Source organism: Passer montanus, unplaced genomic scaffold, assembly GCF_014805655.1.
Source record: "Passer montanus isolate IOZ18808 unplaced genomic scaffold, ASM1480565v1 scaffold60, whole genome shotgun sequence".
In the NCBI taxonomy this organism is placed as follows: domain Eukaryota; kingdom Metazoa; phylum Chordata; class Aves; order Passeriformes; family Passeridae; genus Passer; species Passer montanus.
In genome coordinates, this window is record NW_024371038.1 from 4294685 (window position 1) to 4319779 (window position 25095).

At 39.8% G+C, this 25095-nt stretch overlaps 1 protein-coding gene and 1 long non-coding RNA gene across 2 annotated transcripts in view; one reads left to right on the top strand and one right to left on the bottom strand.

Moving 5' to 3' along the window:
• Positions 1-692: 692 nt before the first annotated feature.
• On the top strand, positions 693-15228 carry LOC120510814. Its single transcript, XR_005629597.1, has 2 exons — positions 693-1110; positions 13868-15228. It is a non-coding gene; the product is annotated as an uncharacterized LOC120510814 (long non-coding RNA).
• Positions 2500-25095, bottom strand: part of CNN3 (calponin 3) — a 23231-nt gene continuing 635 nt past the window's right edge. The window contains exons 2-7 of the mRNA XM_039727043.1: positions 7449-7570; positions 6934-7000; positions 5601-5738; positions 5029-5145; positions 4166-4312; positions 2500-3608 (exon numbers count right to left, since the gene is read on the bottom strand). Of these exons, the coding sequence (XP_039582977.1) occupies positions 3261-3608; positions 4166-4312; positions 5029-5145; positions 5601-5738; positions 6934-7000; positions 7449-7570 (939 nt within the window). The 3' untranslated portion in view covers positions 2500-3260. The remainder of the gene's footprint in view (positions 3609-4165; positions 4313-5028; positions 5146-5600; positions 5739-6933; positions 7001-7448; positions 7571-25095) is intronic.

Below are 25095 nucleotides of genomic sequence, written 5' to 3' on the forward strand. Positions count from 1 at the left end.
TGGCTGTGACTCACCACCTCTCTTTATTTAAATCTGCACCCTTGGATACTTTTTGTACTCAGCTTGTGGATGCTGTGGGAACTTCTGAAAAGTCCTGAATAAGCAATAGCTCTCTAACCCTGAAGAAGTGTGTAGCTATGGTACTTATAAAGGGGCTAAACATTTCCTCTGCCATGGGTTTGCCAAGATTTCTTCCAAGAAGCAGTGTCTTCACAATGTAAACATGATATTTACCAATTTACAAAGCAGAAGAGGTTTGCTTTGAAGTTAAAAAAAACCCCAGTTCTTATTACACATTCAGGGGTTTTTTCCTGTTTGTATTTGGTACTCACGCCGCAAGTTTTGGCCTTTGACTCAAGAACTCTGGTGGGAAAAAGGGAGGGAAATTTTAATCTAAGTATGTCCTTGTTTTCAGAAAATCGCTAGATGACCTTCAGAGGTCCCTTCCAATCTCAACAACTCTGTGGTTCTGTTCATTGTAATTATGATGCAGCATCATTGCCTTCACTGCAGCTCCAGAGTGGAGAAAAGATTCATACACTTCCAACAAATTCTGGGATAACTTTTAAAAAAGGAAGGTACTGAAAAATTCCAGTTAAGCTGTATTTGAGTGTATGCTGTTTAAGGAATAATGTATTGTCATTAGTCCAGAAATTACATTATAAAATAAGTTTTGAGAACTGTGTAATTTTAGAGAAGGCTTCCAAATAGGTAGCTTTTAATTACATTTGTACAGAAAGCATAGCTTTGTAGCTTTCATTTACAACTCAAGACCTCCCAATCTTACATACACTGCACTGGCAATTGTGTCAACAAGCTCCAGCTGTAGCATTCCTGTGTGGCAGGAGCCTCCACCTGAGTTAGAGGGATAAGGCACTCCTACAGAAGCTGATGCTATTTACTGCTTGCTTCTCAGGGCTGCCTTGCCCTGCAGGTACTGCAGTCAGGCAGCTGCAAAGGAGGCACAGCTCCTGGGAATACAGTTCCTGCTGGTTCTGAGGCTGGGCTAAGCCACTTCCAATAATTTGATGTCTGCCCTGCAATGCAGCCCAGTAAGTGTGGACTCATCTTTCCTGCAGCTATGGAAGATTAGATTCAGCAGAATGAAAGGTACTTTTATAACTATGTTTCTTAAAAATAAGAGACAGGGACTACTGGTGTCTGCTAACCAGAAAATGGCTAACTATTGCAGCCTGTTGTTTTAAGCAAAGCAGCTTGATTTTGGTCTTGCTTGGCGTCTACTTCAAACTCTGAATTCAGTTGTGATTCCACTGGGTCTCTCTGTGGATGAAACATGCATACCAATAACAGCTTATGTGTAAAGTTTCTTCTGTTTAAGTACATAATAAGGGGCAAGTAGTTTAAAGCCTAAGTTTTGCATTCATAAGGAAGGAGGTCATGGTCAGATTTTCAGAAAGAGATTGCTTTCACCCAAACTATAAAAATAAAAAAGCTTTTGCTGATTTTGCTGTTGATTGTAGAACTACTTTTCAGCATTCAATACAATAGTTCTAAATAATTAAATACTACTATTTTGAAGGGGGGAAAAAGTATCATTCAGGAAAAGCAGGTCTTAACAGATCTGCTGTTAATAATTTTCTTGCATCAGATGCAGGGCTTGGACTAGTGACCTCTAGAGAGCCTTTCTAATTTAAATTCTGTAAAATAAATAAGCTTAAGACTTACACAACAAATAGGTCAGCTGAAAGTCAGATCACATCACATTCAAAGATGATAGAAACTAACGGAGCACGCACAAACAATTTCCAGTCTTGAGGAAAAAATCCTTCATCAGTCCAGAACTCACAAATGTAAAACATTTAATATGTGAATGTAGTATGTTTAAACTGCAGTGAACACTTTTAAGATAACCTTGACTTATTTTACAGAAGTTAGAAACTACAACATTGGCCCCCATTGACACATGCTCTTTTTCCTCCTTTTAAAAAGTGCCAGTAAATTAGTGTAGCTTCTCTGCACTCCATGATGAGGAAGAAAGCACCCTCCATTTAGGAATAAGCTCTGCTATCAGAAACTGAGCACCTGCTGCAGGTACTCAGCAGGTACAGACTGTGTGTGTCTTTACATAATCTAAACCAAGAGTGTTTTGCATTCTCCAAGTGATGGCATAAAGGCAACAGGCTGAAGCAGAGGCAACAATAAATATGTGTGATCCTTGTTTGCCTTGAGAAAATGGCAGGGGATTTAGTGAACAGCTAAAGATCTCTGGTCATAACCTCAGAGTCATGAAGAGGGGAAGTGAACCCAGCTGTGAAGGACCTACATTCCTCTCCTATTAAGTCAGTGACACTCATTCCTGAGAGATTTTTACAAGATAGTTAGATTAAATCCTGTGGAAAAAAATGAACTCAAGTTGCAACAGAATGGAATTCTACATTACCCTTAAAATAGGCAAAGGTGATGCTTATCTGGGAATAATTCTTATGACACCTAATCTTTAAGACCGGTAGCATAACAAATGAGACAAGATCATCTACGTACCTTTAAGAAAAAAATATTTATTTATAAAAATACAATGGGATCAGTTTCAGAAGTGTGGCAATAAATACAGTTCAAGGAAGAAAAAAGCATTTCTACATGGATATATTATGGCACAATAAAAGGCAAATGCACCATCAATCATGGAACTTCTGTTGGCTCAAGACTTTGTACAAGCTCCCTTTTTAGTAAGACAACTATTTCTATGTTTGGTCAGTGTTGATAATGGAATGAATACACAATCACAAATGCACACTTATGTCTAATGCAGGACTTAACATTAGCAAACAATACCTTAAAAACATAGCAATGATATTAAATCACTAATGAGATATCTTAAATTTAATTGGCAAAGACCACATGTAACTTTAAGCATGAGATTCTTTTATCTCCTCTGGAGAAAAGCTGTAAATATGTAAAATGAAGGCTTAACTTGGTATGTAAAAACCTACTTAAGTAGAGATTGTGAGAATGCATAGCTCCTTACGAAACAACCTGGCTGTATGAGAGCACTCCCCCTTTCACAGTATTCCTTTTACTTCATATGCAGTTATTGTTTATGCTGTAGACTACAGCTGTTACAGCACTAAAGGCAACTAGACAGGGAAAGGGCAGAGAAAGGAGAAAGGAATGTATGTAAGGCAGTATTTCTTTAGGTACATTAAGCGTAGTGTGTAGGAAAGACAGGTAACAATTCCACAAGGCTAGTTTCGTTCTTACTGAATAAAATAATCGACTAATACTGAACTTTTGATGCAAAGCTAGTAATCAATGCCCTGGTCACTGTACTGCCCATGGTAATCTCTTTGATAGTCATCTTGGTACTCTCCGTGGTAGTCATCTGGGTACTCTGCCTGATAATCGCTATCGCTGATTTCTGACCCGTTAGTTCCTGTTCCTTGGCTGCCGTTATGAATGACAGGTTCTGTGGGTGCAGCACAGTACTTGGGGTCATACACTTGCCGTCCAAGCCCATACACACTCATTCCCTTCTGAGAAGCTACTTTGTTGGTACCCATTTGTAACGAAATTGTTGAGTTATCCACAGGCTGTAATATGTGCTTCTGATCGTAGATGTCTCTCCTGGTACCTGGTGCCAGCATACCAGCCTAATAAAACAGGATTGTAGAGGTTCAGTAAGAAGGTCAAGAGCTGTGATTACTAGATTTATGATTTCAATTAGTATGCCTTAGTGAAAGTGCTGAAAAGTAGGAATTAAAATATAAAAAAACACAGCACAGTAATATCTGCTCACTAGCAGGTGAGTCACAGAAGAAAGCCCTTGCAGAAAGGTCCAGTTTATCAGTTTATGTTCCTCTTTGGAAAGAACACACTAAGCATTCTAAGGTAGTGCCAGTAAGCAATTCCTCTTTTGCCTCTGTCTAGTTAATACTTATAATGAAGTTACTGTTTTCTCCTGGTATAACACTGCCAGCAGGTAATTCTAGAAGCACCAGAACATTTTTATGCCTTAAGACACTTGGTATAGAACACACTGGTTAAGACAAGAGACTCAAGTTCCTCAGTTACTGTGTGAGAGCACAGCTGAACTGTACCCACTCACTGCTGCCTGTCAGACTCTGCTGCTGGGCACCACTCCAGGCAGTCCTGTCCCCCTGGGCTGAGAGCTGTGTCCATCCTGCACATCACACACAGTCCTGCTTACCTGACTGGCTCCTTTGTTAGTGCCCATCTGTAGGCTAATCGTCGTCTGGTCAAATGGCTTATCAGTTTGCATTTTTGGATCATAGAGGTGTCTTCTAGTTCCATAAGCAGTCATGCCTGCCTGACTGGCACACTTGTTGGTGCCCATCTTTATTGGAGGAAGGAAGAAGTGGACAGAAGAAATTATTTTTATTTGTACATTAAGCACAGTCTAAGGAAAAAATAGGGCTGTTAACTGTGATGGCTGACCAAAAAAAAGTAATTTCAGTGCTTGTTTTCCTCATGTAGTTTGACCACTACCTGTAATATATTACCCTTTCTCCTTTCAAAAGTTTCGAAGGGAAAAATAAAGGCAACTGTCATCTTAAACTGCATTGCAATTGGAATGGATGTATGCCTGAAAATGTAAAAAGTATCTTTTACCATGGACAGTAATGATTCATTTCTACTGCCACAATTTCTCTACCACAGGAATTTTAAGATTTTACTTTAGCTTTTATGATTACTAAGGAAAGAGGAGAGAAAAAACAAGTTTCTACCATACAAAGAACTTTAACTATCCAAAGACTCCTACTTTAAAACTACCTTAAAAGACAGAGATGATGCTGCTAATATTAGCTGTTCCTTTCCTCCTTATCACTCTTACAGCAGATTTAAAACAAACAAACCAACCTTCCAGGCAGTGACTTGAGCTTATAAAGGCAATCAACGGCTTACAAGAATTAAAACCTCACTCCTCCTTCCACGATAAGAATATATTTTTATTCTGTATCTGGTTTTGCATGAACAATGTCTCACTTAATCAAAGCAAGAAAGCTGTTCTCAAATGTAACAAATTACTGCAAACTTGAATTTCATACTTACCTGCAGGCCAATTACACTTTGACCAGCTTTTAGTTTTCCTGCATCAAAACTTCGTGCTTGTTTCTCTGCATATTTGACACCAATATCAATTGTAGTATGAAAACCTTTAGTTTTTGCCTATTTTGGGAGAGGGAAAATAGAACGTTCAGTGTTTGAAGTGTGTTTTCTGTCTCCACTCTCTAAGCCTGGGCTGCCCACAAGAAGGTCTGTCTCCATGAGACTGTGTGTCAGGGCTGCCAGAAGGTACCAGGTCCCCACGCCATTTGAAGGTGGCACTCCAAAGCTACCCGAGCCAAAAGGATGTTCTGCAGGGATCAGTGTTCTCCTGTGAGCCTGCCCTGTTCTGTGTGTGCACATGGAAGCAGTCAGGAACCCCCACTCTGAACTCTAAGCCTTCCCTGGGGCATGTGGGATCACACAGCTCTTTGAAGTGCAACGTCTGCACTTCAGACTCTCAGTACTGTCTGTCCTCTCCTGACAGGCTGGATGCTGTTTTCTGTATTTACACGGGTTGTAAAGATGCATCTGAACTAGCATGTGGATTTGGGCCAGCTCCAGAGGTAAATACTTACCAGACCTGCCAGTGCCACTAGAGTAGTCTGTACTTGAGTCATATTTCCATTTTCAAAAAGATCATTTGCTTCAAAAATGTCATGTGGCTTCATACCGTAGACTTGGATGGCTTTGATAAAATTCCCAATGTTCTCCAGCTAAACAGAAACAAAAAAAAGTTTTCTACAGTGTTTCAGATCAGAAATTAAGAAATTTTAAAGCCTTCTGGTGTTGGTTTGTTTGTTTGTTTTACTTAAGTTCCTTGCCTTGTGCAAACAGGACAAAATAGTTGGCATGGTTAAGAGTGACTGGTGGGAAGTTTTTGTTGGTTTTAATACTGATTTCAGAAATCAGACTATGAGAATATCTAGCCTAGCATCCCTCCATCAGTGAGTACCATATAGTTGGTTAGAGTGGGCTTTGATAAGACTTGTCTCAACTGTCTGTCCCTTCCAAGAGAAATCCTCATCTAAAACCTGCTTCAAAATTAGAAAATCTGACATAGTATCCATGCTATTTGACTTTAGCAACTGATAATTCTGAATAAAATAAAGCCATAATAATGTGGATTGAATCCTTGTATGGACTGAAGGCATTATCTTGTTCACCTCCTGGGAAAAAAAAGCCTTGGGGTTTATTAGCACTATGCTAATACTTTTTAGCACTATGTGCTGTAGAAATTGGAAAGCAATGAGGAACACAAAGACTAAGGACTGAATCTCTTCTTTCCTTCTGAAGTCTTAAGAGGTATTAAAACTTTAAAAACAAAAATCCTCACCCATATTTAGAAGTGTTCAATGCCAAGAAAACCAGGAGGCTGACATAACAGTATTAAGTTAGACCCAGCAACAATAAAGGCAGTAATTCTAGGCAGCAATCCTTCCAGTGCTTGTTCCTGACACCTTCTCAGGAGCATACTTCATACAGAGATTTGTAGGTACAAGCAGGCTGTTGACCTAATATCTTACAGCACTGCCTGGATGGAAAACTCAGTTGTGATTCAATAAAAGAAAACTTTTTTCTTTTTTTAACTGGGGCAAAGGGCAAAGGCCTTGCTATAGGGCTCTAGATTGTTCTTCCATCTGACACTTCCCTGAACAGCTATTGCACTGCTATTAAATACAGGTACTCAACTGCCATTGATGAACCACCTCAGCTGTAGCTGCACTCTGTTAAACACTTCTCAAGTCTGCAGCATCCTCAACTCTTGGACATATATCATATGTAAACTTGGTGCTACTAAGATTTAAGATGTACCATTTTCACAGCAAATTTGTTAATACAGAACAAAAGTATTGTTTAGGGGTTCAAGGGGTTAGAGGTAGTTCTGAGGTTGTTTTTTTTTTGTTTTACCTGGTGCCAATTTAGTTTTGATTGATTAATTTTCTTCACTGATCCTGGCTGCAGCTTATTTATAAGCCTGGGGAGGTGAAAAAGAGGGAAATGCTTAAACAATAAATCTCATCCTTATACCATCCGTACAGGCATTATATAGTACTTTCACTCATGCTTTATTAGTTGCATTAGTTTCATCAAAATGGTTAATTTCTTGGCTCATACTGTGGACAAGCTCAGTTCTCAGGTCTCACAAGTCTAACAGACTGTAAGAATTTTTGTGTGCCATTTGATTACTACAGAAATGAGCTACGCCACTAAATTCAGAAACACTTAGAAATCTTAGCTGAAATATAAAGGAGATTTAAGTGTTCATTTTTCCAATAGTTTCCAAGAAGTTGTCTCCCACCCTACAGTCAGCTATCTTTGACTGTAATCGTTGACATCTTTTCAAGGGGAAACTTCAGGAAGTCCCTTCTTAGTTCCTTGAAAGTAGAAAACTCCTAAAAAAAGGTTACTTAATAAATGCTTACTCGCATAAGATTATGCCATCTTTTAATCCCAGTTGAAAGTTTGCACCAATACTCAGCCCTGTAACCTCTTCTATCCAGTTACGCAGATCTTCTTCTATCTGGGGGTCATATTTCAGGGCAATCTGTAACACAAGCAGTCATAAAGTTACTTCAGGAGAGAAATCTCCAGCTCTTCCCCACCCCAATTCCATTTCAGAGTATGCTATAGCTGTCATCCGGCAATTTTATTGGTAGACTTTTAAACTGTATTTTATACATCAGAGTACAGACGTAAGTACTTTATCCCTTTAACTCTAATTTTCATGGCTTTACTAAAGGTCTGTTAGGAAAAGCACTTTTAAGCATGTTGCAGTTTTTCTTTGAGTAAGAATTCCTGGAGCTCCTAGAAAGTCTTTTGACAGCTACAGAGGAATGATTTTTGAAAAAAATATTTGACTCAAATTATACTTTGGCAGGAAGTAAGGATGGGAAATAGTATATTCTGAATTGCCATGCCATCAGTACTACTGCTCACGTGTAAATTTCTACATGAGAAATTTTATATAATAGATTTGAAGTTATTCATCTGAAGATTGTAGTGGGTTTGCTTTTATAGCTAGTTTATGATTAATGGAGATGACCTAGTAAGTTTTTACCTTGTTGCTACAACATGAAGAGCTATCTCACTGGGGATTCTGGGGGCCGTGTGTGTCTTGGTTTATCGTTAACCTTTAGTATCCCTGCTATTTCTTTTCTCTTTGCCCTTCCTGGAAGACTCTTTTGGAATAAACTGTGATCTCATACTTTAATTGCAAAGGAAGAAAACCTGCAATAATGTTTGAAGTTTAAGGCATCAAGCAGAGGCCTAGAATTGTTAGAAAGATGACTTAAAAATTCATTTTCCAGATGTTCAGACTTCTCTGTGTGTAAGTTCATGCTTCAGTCACTAGAAATCAATCCATGTGAAAGGAATGCTTCAAAGCAGTGAACTTCAACACCACCACTGTCAACAGCATCCATGTTCTTTCACTCTGCCCTTTGTTCCCCTCCCCTGAATGCACCACAAAGCAGTTCCAACTTCCTTCAGGCTGAACCTGTCACCTTTGCACTCTTTTTCGATATTGGCAAGTTGGACAAAATAAATTTTATTCCTGAAATCATCACTACATTTTCTGCAAACAAAGTAAGTTATCTTACAAGATTGTGTGGGATAAATAACCTGCACTGGTGCAGAGGTTGGCAGCATTTCCACCTTCATTAGCCGTCCTGCATGGGTCAGTGAGCAGGGTGGGAAGTGAAGGAGCTGCTGTGAGAAACCTGACAGGCCAGCACACGATGTGCCTGCAGTATTTCTAATGTGTAGGAAGTCAGCTCAGCTACACCAGTTGCTTACAAACAAGAAACTCGTGTACAGCCATTCACATTAGAGCAAGATGTACATCTGAGACTTTTTACATACAATTTAAGACTTCAGCCAAGAAAGGCCAGCTATTAGCAGCTACATTTATACTGAAGGAGATTATAATGCCAACATATCTGAATTACTTGGATAGAGGCAATTGCTACATTTTGGCTAGCATTAGTAATCCCTGACTCCAAACTGACCAAACTACAATTTACAGTACTCTGTTCCCTATTTTTCTTCTAAGGGGAATGGAAAATTCTTGTATCTCTGGCTTTACTTCAAAAACTTGTCTGAGTATTACTTATTCTCCTTAGACTATTTGTAATAGTAGTGCTATGGTGCCTTAGTTACAGATCAGGATAATGGGCTAACCCATTTCTATATTTAGATCTTGACTAAGGTGTAAAATTCTGTGCAGCATTATGTACAAGATAACAAGGAAAATATCATTACTTTATTTTTTAATCACACCTTTTGGATATTAGCTAAGATTAGAAGCAGACTAGAAAAGCTAACTGAAGGTCACAGCTTCAAAGGACATGGCTGTGGTCTCGTCTTGTGGGTGACAGATAGCCCCCCTTGCAAGCCCTTAAGTTTGCCCAGCAGCAGCACAACCACATTCATTTCCAGTGATGGTAACAATAGCAAGGGATGGGTAGCATCTTGAAAATGGTGTATGAAGAAGTCAGCTGTCATCTTTCTCCTTCCTAACCTAGTGATTAGCTTACAAATGATTTTTCATGGATATTTTTATTTCCTATGGAAGCAAAGCTTACGTGATCACAGCCTTAATCTGTCTCCCCAGTAACATCTGGCAGAACCCAACTAGCTCGCTCTGGAAAAAAAAGCAGTCTTGGACAGAACTGAGCCAGTTAGATTTTGTGTGAAAATAAATATATGTGCAAGGGAGAAAGATACCAAAACATCTTCCCCAAAAGACTGAATTGTAGCATTGTACTCTGCTTACATATTACAGAACCTATTAAAATCTTGCAAAAGTGACCTCACCCACAAAACCTTAAGTTACGTGTACAGGCAAGACGTACAGTATATAATTTATTTCTATACTCCAATTCAAGTGAAGGAACAGGATTCATAGAAAGGCCAGAACTTTCTATTTTGATGCTCCAGGAAATTAAGTTTGTGATCACACCACCAACAGACATAAAGATTAATATTTTCCCAATATAAAAAAAAGTAAATATGGAAGCCAGTAAGAGTGAGAACCCTAAAGACTTCTGCAAGTGTGGCTATTTTAATCTTTCTTGGCAGGCAAAAAACAAAAAAAATCAGAAATTTTCCTCATTTAATAGTAAGTGCATTCCATATGTGAGATTACAACTGAACTGAATATTAAATTACTGACCCCATTGCTTAGGGACCTGGGAAGTAATCAGGTGGAATTTTATCACTTCTGAAGGATATTTACTTTATGTTGGAGTACTTTACAATGTTTCAAATCTTGAGCTTTTCAAGAGGTTTTAAATTGCCTTGGGGTATCACTACAGTGGTTATCTAGAGACAGGAAGTAAAAAACACTTATACACATGAGGAGAGTTCTTATTGCCACCAAAAGCATTATTTTTGTTCTGATTTTTGAGCTGGTGGGAAACTAAGTTACAAAAAGTAAAAATTGGTGCTAGTTTCGCTGCAGATTATATTGCATCTATCTGAAAACTCAGATGTGGAATCTTTCAAATCAGGCTTTAAACATGTGAGAAGAAGGGATTAAACAGGGAGAGTGACAGGTCAGATACTACCAGAAATAAGGCATTACACTTATTCTGAATCCTTAGCTCTTCTATTCCCAATGGCACAACCAGAAGTTATGTAACACTCTTACTGAGTATTTCATATTTTCCACATGTGGATATCAGAGATGTTCCAGTTTTCCTTTGATTGCTATCTATGAGGTGAAGCCAGAGGCTTTGATATGAATGTAAAAAAAAATGTCTTTTTCCATTACTACTAATCAAAAATATCCCAACATTTGATCCTTTATAAATACTGAACCTTCGTGGAAGATACTTAAATCTTACAAGTCTACAGCAAAAGAAAATACTGTCCACTGAAGATGAAAGCAGTAGCTAAGCAGCTTCATTCAAAGTACCATCAGTGCCATGAAAAAAAAACCCTACAGTTTCAGAACACTGTAGAAATGATTCATTTGTAGCAATGGATATAGGATTTTACACAAGTTAAATATAAGATAGCAGGAAGCCAACTGTTCATTTCTTTCTTCTGGCAAATGTCGAAAGATACATAAAATTGTTGATGTTGATGTTCTGTTGATGCTTCAGAGATACAGGTTTAATAGAAATATCTTTGAAAGGAAACCAGTTTATACAAGTGGTCAAAGTTATAGGTGATCCAAGGTTGTGGAAGGAAAATGCAGCATGTTACCAGCCTATGACACACTGATATACATGTGTTTATGCCAATGTATCCTTCAGGCTGGAATCCTTGGGTTAAATTTGATTCCTCTAGCACCTTCACACCTGATTCTCACACCTAGTTCTGTTCAGGTAGGACTTTCCTGTTTGGGGGATCTCAGAGTGTAGAAACCCTCTCTCCATGTGTAGTACAGGGACAGTAACAATCATCACCGTTTTTATCAAGCTCATGAACTCCTGGAAGCTAGCAAAGTTCTGCTGGCCAGCTTTAATGATCTGTCTGTGTCCCTTGAAGTTACTCCGTGTGCCTGTAGCATGTTTAGTTTGAGTGATGATGTTAACCAGTACTTCACACCATAACTGATATCATATGGACTTTGAGCTGTCCTTTTATACTAATCTTTTCCAAATTACACAGTACACACTGTACGCTAAGGGCTCCGTGTTTGCCAAATCTCCAGTTTGAGAGTTCAGCTGGCTGCACTGCTGCTACTCTAGAAATTTACTGTAACAGGATCTCAAGGAAGAGTTTAAACACACTACACTACTTTTTACACTGGGACTAGCAAACACAAATCTTACTAAGTTAAAAAGCAGGTATAAAAGACAAGACTTTTGAAGTTAAACATCATGTCATAACAGTTTGCACTTCTTAGGTCTGATGAAATTTCTGATTAATGCTGCAGGCTTCCTGCCCTCCCCAGGTTTAATGTGCAGCATGCTAAATTTAATTTGAAAAAAACTGCTCTCTCATCATAGTTTCAACCAAAAAAGCATGTGCTTGTTGAAGTACATCAACACTCTATGATAGGAACTGCGTTTGTTGACAAAACTTAAGATGTGTATCCATATAAAACTGCAGCAGAGTAGGTTGTACATTTTGGTTTTCTGAGGTAAATAAAGTACATGTAGAGCAAGAGAAATAACCAGGACTTCACTCCAAGATAAGACAGCATAGGAAGAGGTTACATATATGCCTTTTCACCAAAGAGGACAGAAAAATAGAGAGAGCCCTAAGGTTTGGATTTTCATGTTCTTCATAGGGAGGAATTTGGTATGGCCATATTCTTGCTTAAAGTGACACAAAATTACTAACTTTTCAATTAAAATACAAGCTTGAATAGAGAAAGCTTACTGAATTTTTAATAAGTATAGGAGCATATTCATCTTGTACAGAATTTAATCCATGTTTAGCCAGGGGTTTTAATACTAATCTTACTTTTACACATCCAGATCATAAACTACTGAAAGCAAAGAAAAACAACAAATTAAAACCTCCAGCTTTTAAGACCTAAGCTTGTACAGCTTCAATTTTAAACAGAAATTTGTTCCTTTATCAACTTTTCAATCTTTATTAATTCAGAACTGTTTGAGTGAAATTGAATTTTTGTGGTTTCAGTGTTGCCTTTGCAAACATCCTTTGCATTGAAATAAGCACTACCTTCAGCAGCGATTTGTCCTGCTGAGGCCAAAGCTACCAATGCTGATACCTCTTTTTCATTTGCTTGGCACTAGTTCGTGATGAAATATTTTTCCTCCCCCTTTTAAGGGTTTGTCATGGTATGGGGAAAGATGAAAGCAAAATTCTCTCCTGGTATCAAGGCAAAAGAAGTTCTTGACAGCTCTTACTGCTCAGAAGTAGGAGTCAGGCAGACCACAGCCACTCCCAAATTGTTATCAGAATTCCCGTTCATCACCTGCTGCTCTAGAACACACTTTTGAATCACCTATCTAAAATTTACACAGCTAAATACCTGGGAGAATAAAAGTGTTAAGAGCTTAGTGGCTATGTGAATAACCAAGAAAAAGGCGCAGAAGGGTAACTTCTTCCCATTAGAGGGACAAGGATTTTTTAAAATATATTTCAATTATACAAGCAAGCTAGAACTTTCTGGTTAAAATTCTATGGTATAAACAGATTACTCTACATATCTAATCTTCAGCTTCAGAGCTGATGGAGTGGCAAGGACATAATCACTGATTATTTAGTCATAGCATAAATAAATAGCACACTATGTAAGTTGAGACAGGGAACCCAAGACTGGAAAAATATGAAGTTTTGGTTTTTACTGAAAGTGGGTAAGAAGATGAAATGACAGGGTACCAAGGTGATTGTCAAGGGAAGCTTGCTATTTGAAGTACCAACCCAATGAACACCATAAATAAGGGAAAATTAAAATTTCCTGTTAATTTCACGTATGTTGACCTGGATTGCATGCAAAAGCAAATGTCCTAGGAGGCCTATTTGTGCCCAAGAACTCCAAATGTAACAGGAATGTGTCAATACAGATAAAAACCAAAGAAGAAAGTACTTCAAAAATTCAAAGCCACAACTCAGTATGCCCTGGTATTTGAAGATGCATTTTTTTCTGTCATTATGGACTGTTGTACAGAAAGGCAGAGAACACTGCATTAACATTACCATTGGAAGTTCTCACTACATCCCAAAATGCTACTTAGCACAAAAATTTTACAGCTGTATCCATTTTGCTTAATATTCAACCTTGGTTTTTTTTATGTGTAGCGTAACTGATACCCTGCCAACATCTCACTGTTTTCTCTGTAAATCAAAATTTAGGCTACAATCTTTAAAGAAGAGATGGATGAGCATTAATCCAAAATTCCTGGCACTCTTCCCATAGGCACCAGTTAAAACTCTATGAAGTGAGAACAAACCATGCCTCAAAGTTTCCAAGTCATCTTACAAGTACAGATACCTGCAGTCATGCATGGTGCCTGTTGCCAGATCAGCTGGCTGGAAGAACTGAGTGTTCTACTCCCTGGCTGTCCAGTAGGATTTTATGACGTTTTTGCAAGCTGTTCAAGAAGCCAATGGTACCATCTCTTCCCCCAGAGTGCACCGACAACTCGGACACATGCCTGCCCTTGGACTGAATGCTGCTTCCCTCTTGTACTCAGCAGCTACTGCAACACCCTCACTTCTTCTAACATGTTCTCAGTTTTTCTTGCACTTTTTGCTCTCATCATGTTTTGCCAAAGTCACAATTTTCTGGCTTGTGACTCCAATTCTCCTTAGCCATCAGCTTCCACTGTCAGCTGCAGCACCTTCTGGTCATGCCATCATACTTTATACTTCTTGGAATGGAGTACCTTTTCTCTGTTTATTTAGTCTGTATATTGCTGAACTATTTATATTCCTTCAGAGAACATGGTTCCAGTAGTATCCACTATCTATTATTTTAAACCACTGGCTGGTTTTTGTTTCAAAAATCCACTGGGATATGAAATTTGTTCTCAGCTAAGACACAGCTGATCCAACCCAATGGCCAAAAGCCTGTTAGTCCCTGATGGGAAGGGAAATCTTGCTTTGAAACCCAGCCCCAGTATGACACAGCAAATCTGGACAGGCTCTGACATCACGAGCAGTAATGTCTCCTGAGACAACACTGAGTGCTGCATGGAAAATCCTGGTAACCTGGCAGACCTCAGTGAGGCATAGTTAATATCCTTTTGTAGGGGGAAAGGAAAAAAAATTATACAGAACAGTCTGGTGCACAAACAGAACAAAATTCCAAAGCATCTGAAAACAATTTTGTTTTTCCAGTAGTAACCCAGGAAGCATCTCTTGAGACAACTGTTACTGTAACTCTGGGGGAACAGTAGTTCTCAAAGCCTAGAAGGAGCCTGCAAACAGAAACAGTAACATCAATGATCACTCAATCTTTCTCAGAATACTTTTCTAATCTATTTCTACTACAGAAGACCAAATTAGATGTTCTTTCAAGTTTATTCACTGTTCTCCCCAAGAGAATGGCTTCCAAATATGTAATTTTATAAGCAAACTATTGTGACTTGGTACCCCTCCCCAAGGCCCAACTATGTTGACAAATCTTTCAAACTTTCCTCCCAAATAGGACTGCAGATTCTGATTATTTCATTCTTGCTCCACACCTTTTTTCTGCTCTGCAAATCCTCTTCCCTTACCCAAACCAGAGTAATTATGTTCTACAGCAGAAAGCAGGTAAGTGGTAACTCAAACATACCTCCCAGAAAAGTTGGCTAAAGAAAGCCGAAGTCTGTCACTTCAAGTGTTGCTATAAAAGTTACTCAAAATGCCCATTCCTTCTGTCTCTCCAGCAAAGAGGCAGTCCATGCTGCAATTTCTCAGCACTTTTTCCAAAGGCAAACCTCAGAACTCTCCTCTTATCACTCTAATCTGCCCCCTCCCAGTAAGCTCAGGTACTGGATTCCTTGCTGCGGGCTGTGATGCCAGGCACAGCTGTGACTGGGCAGTGCACAGGTGCCAGGACAGCTGCAGAGGTAACAGCATTTCCAGTGAACTGGGCCCAGTGCTTCCCACCAACAGCACCTGGCTGCCTGTCAGCCTGCACCCATTTAACTCCTCCAACTCACATCAGCTAAACAGGCTCACTGCACTGTCTGTGATAGGTGTTCATAAAGAAAACACTGATTCCTCTCATTCTTACCATCCCTGTACGTAATCATTCAATCTGGCTTTCATTTTTTGTAATTTAGGTGAAATATGTGATTCCTTGAGAACTTCCTTAGCTGCTTCCAGCTACTAAGAGCTGCCTAGATTTATCTCTCATAAAGGTAGTAGATCAAGGTCTTTCAATTCACACAGAGCATGTTTTTCTGGTTGAGGTAATTCTCCCCATTGCTAGTTTTCTTAGCTGAAGCACAACTAGTGCAGATTTCACACCCTAAGCTTTAGAAGACCTTGTCTATCATACTCTTGTTTTGCTTTACTGCCAGCAAAAATATTGCAAGAATGAACTTGGCACAAAGAATGAAAGACAAGGATAATCTGCTGCTCTGGCCCTTTACCTCACCCCCTCCTGGGTATATCTCTGACCAATTAAAGTTCAGGAGGTGATGCACAAGGTTGATTATAATGCAGGAACCATTCAAAAATATTTTGGATTTGGCCACCCAGACAAGCTGTGCTTTAACCACTAAAAAGTGTTATAACAATATTTTTTTAAAGGGTGACCATAAACACGTTAGAAAATGTTTATTTAATTTTCTAATAATATACATCTTAAGAAGAAAAGTAAGACAAAGTGAAAAAAAATTATGATTACATGAACTTGTAGTTCAATCTTTTATTTAACGTAGTTTTAGTAATGTACAAATCAAGCCATAAGCCTGTTATGCTGGAGTTTATGAGTAAGAAAAGTGACAAAGCAAAAAAGACAGTCAAACTCCAAAGTAACACTCTGATTCAATACCCTGTAGAAACTTTTAAAGCACTATTTTTCAGCAATTCAACACAAGCAAAAAGAACAGCTGGCACTGCTGGGAGTGGGTAGGAGATGCACATACACACTGCATCCAAAACTCAGGATAGCACAAGGCAAGCTGTGGTGTCACTATGCTGCACTCCTGAATCGAGAGCAGGTTTGAAATACCCACCCAGAAGAATGTGTGGGCAAGGCTGTGCTGCAAATGACTGTGAGAGGTCTCAGCTCTCAATGACTTAAGTTTCCATTATTGTTCTGCAGAACAAAATGCTACAGTGCACTGATTGAACTTTAAATTTGTTAGTTCTGTTTTGTTCCAGTTCTGTTCCATCCATTCAAAGACCAGTGCTTTATTGCTGATATTTAATCTCACAATTGTTGTTTACTTTTTTATTAAAACCAGCTAGGTTCTTTCAAATAGAAGTAGCTTTCCATATCAAAGACATTTTCATACCATCATTTATTAATGATAAAGGCTGGCATCAAGACAGACCATAGTAAAAAGGCATTAGTCTTTATTTTCTTCAAAAATTACTTGTACTTTTTACTTGAATAGGGCATGATTAATACAACAATATCAGCAAGTTAAGGGAACAGCTCTTGCAAAATTAAGCAAAGAGCATTTAGTCTTAGCACACCAGCTATGAGCCTGAACTACACATGCTTCACTGACTTAACACAGTATTGACTTGCAATTATGATCTATAATGGAACTTCTAATTGACCCCCAGTGTTATGAAGTGAACCAAAGCAGTGGCAGCTCAGGCTGGTCACACAGTGGGAATCTCAACAGGAGCTGCAGTAGAGCTCCTGCTCCAACACATCCTCCTTGGGTGTACTTGGAGTGCAGTGGCCTCAGCTCTGACTTGTGTTCTGCCCATGCTCAACACAGGAGTGAAATACTCTGCTGGGGTCCACGTCAGCAGCAAGGCAGGAGCTGCTTTTCACCATGAACATTTAACTATAACCAAATCCCTTCCTAAATGCATGTGTACTTGATGCCTTACCTTTTTCTGTGAAGGCTTCTAATATATAACCAACTGATTAGAGACAACAGAAAAATAATTTTTAATTAAATTATTGTTATTCAAGCAAAACCAGGGATCCTAAGATAATGCTGTCTATAAATAAGAGACTGCAGCAGTAGAAGTATCAGCAGGAAAGCACTATAATGGCAGAGCTTCCTTAGCAGGAAAGCAAGTAAGGTTTTTGCAATAGTAATGTCCTGTTTTATCCTTGGGAAGAGCCATGGTAAAAACATTCAAACAGGGCAAGAAGATTTGTTTAGAATCCATCTGTAATGGAGACAGCTAGGATTTTTCAGTCGATCAGAGTCCATCTTCAGGCAAGCATTTCAGAACAGCAAGAAAGTGCAGAAATATTTAGGCAAATAATTGGTGTTCAGGTCCTGTGTGTATGCACAAGCCACATACTGATTCACTTCACTGTACCTCTTAAGGATTACTCAGTAACCAAAAGGTTGTCTAAATGAAGTCCTGCCTTTAAAGTCCTCAAGAAAAATCCTGTGTTGACCCCAGAATACAGGGCTGAGTCTTGGAAGGGAAGCAGCAAAGGCACTGAATGGTTAAGTCAGGTTTCCTTGAGTGAACGAGTATCAGTGAGCAGGGCAGGCTCAGGCTCCCAAGCCTGGCCCAGCTGCTGGGCCCGGCCAAGGCGTTGGGGACAGTCCAAGCAGGGCACCAGACCGTGGCTGTGACACCTTGAGTGAAGGAGTATCAGTGAGCAGGGCAGGCTCAGGCTCAGCCTGGCCCAGCTGCTGGGCCCGGGCAAGGCGCTGGGGACAGTCCAAGCAGGGCAGCAGACCGTGGCTGTGACCGCAGCACTTCATCCTCGCTGCAGCAGCCTTCCCTTGCTGCCAGCTCCTCCAGGGGCACCGACGCCTGCCAGCCTCTGCCAGTTCTACATCTTTGGGTAAGAGAGTTTTGTACAACCAACAGGAAGTTTTATTATGCCTCCCCTCTAAATATCTACTAAACTCTGCACTGGTTTGAGGAGGAGGAAGGGTGAGTGTGGTGGGAGGAGGGGAAGGGTTATTGCAGCTTTAAAAAAAAAGTCCCAAACATAGAACCACCCACCTGAAGAAAGTCAAAATTGTTTTTGAGAAAATCAGTGTCATTCAACCCTACTAAATAGAAACAATGACATAAGTTACTATGAGGCATTACTGCAGAACCAAATGTATTTACTCAAAAGAAAGCATTTACTGCTGAACACAGCTATACAAGTTAACAGTTGTTTAGAAACAGATACTTACAAAAACCATTTTTAAGCAAGAGTCCCTCTTAAAGAAAAAAAGAAGGATTTTCACATGATCTCACTTAGAAAAAATCTGTTTCAAATTGCCCTACGTGTCCTGGCCTGGAGCCCATTTTTACTGAAGGCCTTTCCTGTACAGTTCCATAGGGGATGGGAATCTCTACAAAGTTTGCCTTAAAAGGCCGTGTCAGATGCCCAGTGTATACCGTGTTATGCAGCTACAGAAGCTGACAACTCTGAGTACAAAGAAGTTTCTATCCTTTATTCTCCAAGGCAAATTATAAACTATTTGCAGGCAAGAAAAAGCATCCAAATTAATGCTCTGTCAAAAAAGACAAGGTGAGACAAAAATCAGTGATGTGCTGCTGTCCTACAAGAATGCGTGCATCCATCTATCTGTCTTTTATGGGTATTGACTCAGCAACAGGACTATAATAAGTATTTTTCTCCAAATTTTAAACTAAGTCTAACTCTGAAACCACACAAAGAGCACATTCATTTGTAAATTTCAAACAAGCAAGCATTACTGTAATGCAAATCATAGTTTTTATTTTCTGAGGCTGCTAATCCCATTTAATTGTCATGACTGTCAAGCTCTATTTGCTTTCTTCAGAAGTGTTCTAGTCATAGGAGGTACACTGTGAGCTTGTGAGCATTCAAAGGATGCAAAATACTTATATCCTTAAAAATTAACCTTAGCACGTTTTATGATTTTCTAACACCAGTGTATGATTTACTAAAAGTGTATTTACTAGAAGTTTACTGAAAGTTTAACTATAAGTTTATCCACCATAAACAAGGCCACTGTAATACATCTTATACATGGACAGAAAATGCTTTAAACTTGAAAGTGCAGACACAGGGTGCTCGCTAAGGGTAGGGATACCAGAAGTGTCAGCAAACACCCTCACTGTTCATTCACGGTGCCCGTGCTGGTGCAGCACTGGCAGCGCTGTCTGTCTGTCCCCACACACAGGAGCAGTGTGGGGCTCCACCTCTGCCTCGATGTTCATGAGGCAGCAGCAGCTAATCCTGGCTATGCTGTGCCATTCATCACCTTCCTCTTAGAAAGAAGGGTGTAAGATGAGAAGCAGAACTGGAAATGGCAGCTCTCAGCCAGGGCTCAGCACGGCAGTGACACCTGCCAGGGCAGTGACAGCCAGGGCTCCGGCACGGCCTGCGCTGCTCCGTGCCTCACGTCTGAGAGGCCCAAAGACAAGGGCCAGCTCGGCAGTGAAGTGTTGGGCTCTACTGGGCACTGAAACCACTGGGCAAAGGCAGCTCACTCCTGGGTCACAGCAGCAGCTGCCAGACGTCCCTGGGGACAGGGCACTTCTACCAGGTGGGGCTGTGCAAGGCCTCCCGAAGGCGAGTCCCGTTTGTGGGCTCAGGCAGGTGTCCAGAACAGGAACGGGTGCTAACATCCAAGCTGCTGGCAAGAGAAGTGTTTCCATGGCAAATCACTTGCTTCTGCTGGTGGTAAGTGATGTATCCTTGCTATGAACTGTCAACCCAGTGCTAGGAAGGTTCCATCACCATCAGTCTGCACCTCTTAGGGGGGCTACATCTTACTGCTGCAGTGTTAATACTTCTCTTGAAGCAGCCACAGAACTGGAAACTCACACTTGATCATGCCTAGCAGTACAGACTTGTCCTGAGATTGTAACAGTGAAAGTGGCAAATGGATTAGACACATCAAGGTAGACACACAGAGATAGACAGTAAAGGATGAAGATCAGTGGAAACACTGTAATTAAGATTCTCCACTGCTGGATTACCTTCCTCGTTTAACAGCAACAAAAAAATCTAATTAATCTGCATTAATACCAGTTTTCAGTGAGTATGAGAACTCTTCACACACAGGACCTAACACTAGGAGAATACAAATTAATACAAATAATAAAGCCAGTGATTCACTGGGTATCTTTAAGAAAAAAATCCTTTCCAAAATTCCCAGCAAGAGGCTACAGTCATGTTTCAGCAACTGAGGTGGCAAACATGTTCTCAAAATGCAGGAGCACCTGCCCAGCAAAGGCACACGGGGTGATCTGGAAGTGCAGGGCAGCAGGGCCACGTCCAAGCAAGTGCTGTTGAACATGATTAACTGACATTTAATACTGTCAAAGTGAAACCAAGCATCAGAAACAAGTAACCAGCAGAGAAATTGTAAACAAATTGGAGAATTCTCATAAATTGCTTGTTGATACATTAAAAAAATGCATCTTAAAACTAACGAACAAAATAGATGGTTTCCTTTTTTATTTCAATAATGTGTTTTTAGTGATGCATATTTATTGTGCCAAACATAGACTGATTGTACATTTAGCTATGGAATTATTCCACAGTCATATTTATGTTTCATGAACAGTTTTGCTATGGATTTAATTATCAAAACTGTAACATTAAATACAAAGTTATGAAGGTCACTTGAACTGCAGATCTGTTACCAATGCCTGGATCCAGCTTGAAGAAATTCACAGTGCTTTGAAAAAAAATACAAAATTTGGACACAAAGAGAAAAGTTTTAGTGCTTTCCACAGTGAAACTGATATTTAGCTAGAAAATGTTAACTTCAAGAGCCATGATCAACTATCAGAAACCATGAATTAACTGAAGCAAACTAAAGTTTAATGCTTGCTCCTATAAATTCTTCTGCCATTTTCTCTGACATTCCCTTTTCAGTATATATTTCTATGATAATATTTCTAAGAGCACCAAAAATATTAGATTTTCTTATTTATTCCCCATGCAACAAAATGAAGATTTGTGTAATGCAAATGGTCATGCAGGGTGATTTTATTTTAAACTAAACATCTGAATTTAATTCAAAACTTGTAAATGATATTACTTCTTTAAAAGTTACACAGATGTCTACATACAAGAGAACAGGAATGCAGAGATCTTATACTGTCTTTTATGGTGACAGAAAATATTCTCCTCTGCTCTTAAAGCCTAAATTTTCACTGCCTTTATCCAGTACAGTCTCAATTTTTATTGCATAATTTCAGACAACATTGATAGAAATGCACTTTTACCAGGAGCAAACATTCTTACCTAGGGTTCACAAAATTCAGTAAGCAAACCTAAGGTTTGTTAAAGGAAAACAGTCTAGAGGAAACACAGAAAGGTAAAGCAAATATATGGTAAGAAGAGTTGTAGTTTAAGCATGGAAAAAGATATTATTTATGTTTTTAACGGTGAGGTGAGAAAGAGGAAGGAGAGAGCCTAACAGTTCAACCACAGACATCCAAAACTTATCTCACTATTGAATCACTAATTAAAAAATCTGAAAGATAATGATTTTAATCTGGTTCCCAGATAAAAATATTTAATTGAAAAATAGCAATTTCTGGACTAAGCAATTAAATCTGTTTATTTGGCCTGTAGCAGGTAAAATAGATGACAAGAATTTTCTCCTCAGCAATTTCAAGAGCAACACAATAACCATACTCAGGACTGGTTTGCATTATTCACCACAGACTGCAATTCTTTTTCATTAATCTGTATTTGCCCTCAAGAAGGAAAGCAGGAAACACTACTGCCCTCCTGCACACTTGCAAAACAGAGATATTTTGTTTACAGGCCTCATTTGTTAAACAGCCTTCACTTTATAAAGTTTGTTTCCCTTCCTCTTCCATTTCGCATGGGCTTGACCTCTCGGGGTGGCAGCTGCAGGGCTGGGATAACACCGCAGTTACTCTGCTGCCTCTGAAAAGTCTGGAAAATGGTACTGCCCAGTGAAAGCTTCCTGCCACAGGGATGGCTCAGAGGGAAAGTCAGGGACACGCAGCAGCCAAATGCTATGCAAAATTTAACTCCCCACACAAACCATACTCCTGCACACCCTCACTTTCTTATGAAGATGAAACTGGCACTGTATCAAACATGAGAGGAGGGGGAAGATAAATGCCTGCCTAATACAAACAACACTTCCATGGGAAGGGTGGAGCCACTAGGAAGCAGCTGAATGGACTGGAACCTCTCCTCCTGCTGCCCAATATTCCTGTTTGCTCCACACCTTCTGCAGCAAGACAATGGAGCATAAATCAGAGACAAACATAAAATCGAGTTTGCAGCTTGATCTGATTGCATCATCATCTCATGCTATGTCAACCTCACGTACTGCAGAAACTCCCCCATTGCTCAAGAAGAAAATTATTTCTTGCCTGCAGAAGAAACCATCCGTTTCAATCAGTTTAAAGAGCTCCCCACTGAATATTTGTTTTGGATCAATTATCTTCTGTGATCTCAAGTAAACAGGGAATCAGCTTCAAAGGGATTACACTAGTTTGACTACCTACACATTTCTCATGCAGACAAGTTTCCTTGCAGCTGGGAACAGCACACAAGCTCCATGCTTTCTCTGCAGGAATGAGGAAAAGAGATCCAGACTAGACACCATACTAGTGTGAACTAAGGTAAGGAGCAAAACAAGAGAAGGGTGGAGCCTCAAAACAACAACCAAAAAAACCCCAAAACAAAGAAAAAAAAAACCACCCCAAACTAGACATAAATTTTAAGCTTAGAGACTGAATCCTGACCTCAATTAAATTCTTAAAAAGCATCAGGACATGTCATATTCATCTGTTCAAATACCACAGCAAACAAAAGGTCTCCCTGAACACTAATACAATGGCAAATGAGCAAATAAAGAATAAAAACCAAAACCAAGGGATTTTTTTATCCAGCACAGCTGGACCCTCAGGCAGCATAGCTATGAAGCTGTCCATTTACTGCAGAAAAACACTGCTTGGAGATCAGCACTGAAAATTTCAAACAAGGGTATTTAACAGTAACTATCATTCAAGCAGGGAGGTTCTACAGCTACTTACATTACCCCAAGAGCACATTTAAAAACCCATAACACAATAGTCTGCACAAAGGCCAGTATTTTAGAAAGTGTGGTTATAATTGGCAGCAAAAACTGCTACCCCATGAGTTGGAATTCTTCAAATTCTAATTCTTCAAATCTTCATGAGACAGAAAAATCTGGGTAAGGGAATTTTTGATCTTTACAGAGACATTATCTGCTGGTCCTCTGGAATTATACAGATGAACAGACACACATCTAACCCACAATCCCATGCAAGACACTAGACTGGAGATACACAATATACCTGTATATAACATAATTGCGTTTAAATTCGATCCCTTACAGTGAGAACAACATTCTAAAAGCTCAAAGCTACATCTCTTCTGGAGATTTTGTTGTTCATTGGAGGCTCTTTTTGTTTGCTTGGGTTTTTTGAAAGGAGACGAGTTCGCCTTTGGTGCACTTGAATTGTTTTCTATGGCACTGCTGCACTGACATTTTCAAAGAACACAACAGAAACCTACAAACAAGTAAACTGCAGCTGCCCCAAAACATCCACCCCTCTGCAATACCTGCACTGAAGGCAGAGAACGTGCGCAAAACAAAACTCAGCAAGATGAAGTAGAAGGCCCTTTGCATAAAGGTGTGAATCACACCAGTTTCAAAGCCTCTGCTAATGCACAGGCTGGGAACAGTTCCTCAGGAGGCCCTAAGGAAGCTGATGGCAATAAGAAACTGAAAGAAAGAACAAAGAACTTCTTCCCATCTTGTCCCCATTAAGGGATCGCTGTTAAACCTACACCGCTTTGTCAATCTTTAAAGTAAAAGAGCATCTACTTTCTTCCTAATTCACATGCAATAATACACAACACATTTTAGTCTTTTTTAGGTTTGGGTTGTTTGTTGGGGATTTTTTTCAGTGTGCAATGATGTAGATAAATCACTACGTTTAGATACTGGAAGCAACCGCTCTGGAAGACATTTGGTTACATGATGTCATCAAACTTTGCAGCAGAACCCACAACTATCCTGAGAAAGCCAATAAAGAAAAAAAACAAAGCAAAATGTTGTTTTGTAAAGCATAAATTACAATGCTTAAAGTAACTACTTTTCTCCCTGGTCTCCTCTCTACTCCGCTACAAGTCAGACAGGATCTGGGGATCTGCTGAAGCCTGAAACCAGACATGCGTGTGAAACAACCGGTTATTAAAGACCACGTTTAGATTTCAAACCTGTGAAAAAAGACACCGAGCACCAACTTATCCCCGCTTGTTTAGCGGTGTAATTTTTATTGCAAAGGCTTTCCTTCTTATTAGGTAATTGTCCCCTGCAAGGCAGCAGCCAGTCTAGCAGGACAACGTGAGACACCTTTTGTTCCTAAGAGAAAAACCTCAGCAAAGCCGCGCACAACCGGCGCCCGCCGCTCTGGCCGCGGGGCCCGGCTGCTGTCAGCGCTGCCTCTGCTGCCGCTTTCCGGCGGAGCCCCGGGCGCGGCGCTGGCCGCGGTGCGCTCGGTGCTCGGGGCTCCCGGGGGCGCGGGCCCTTTGTGCGCCCC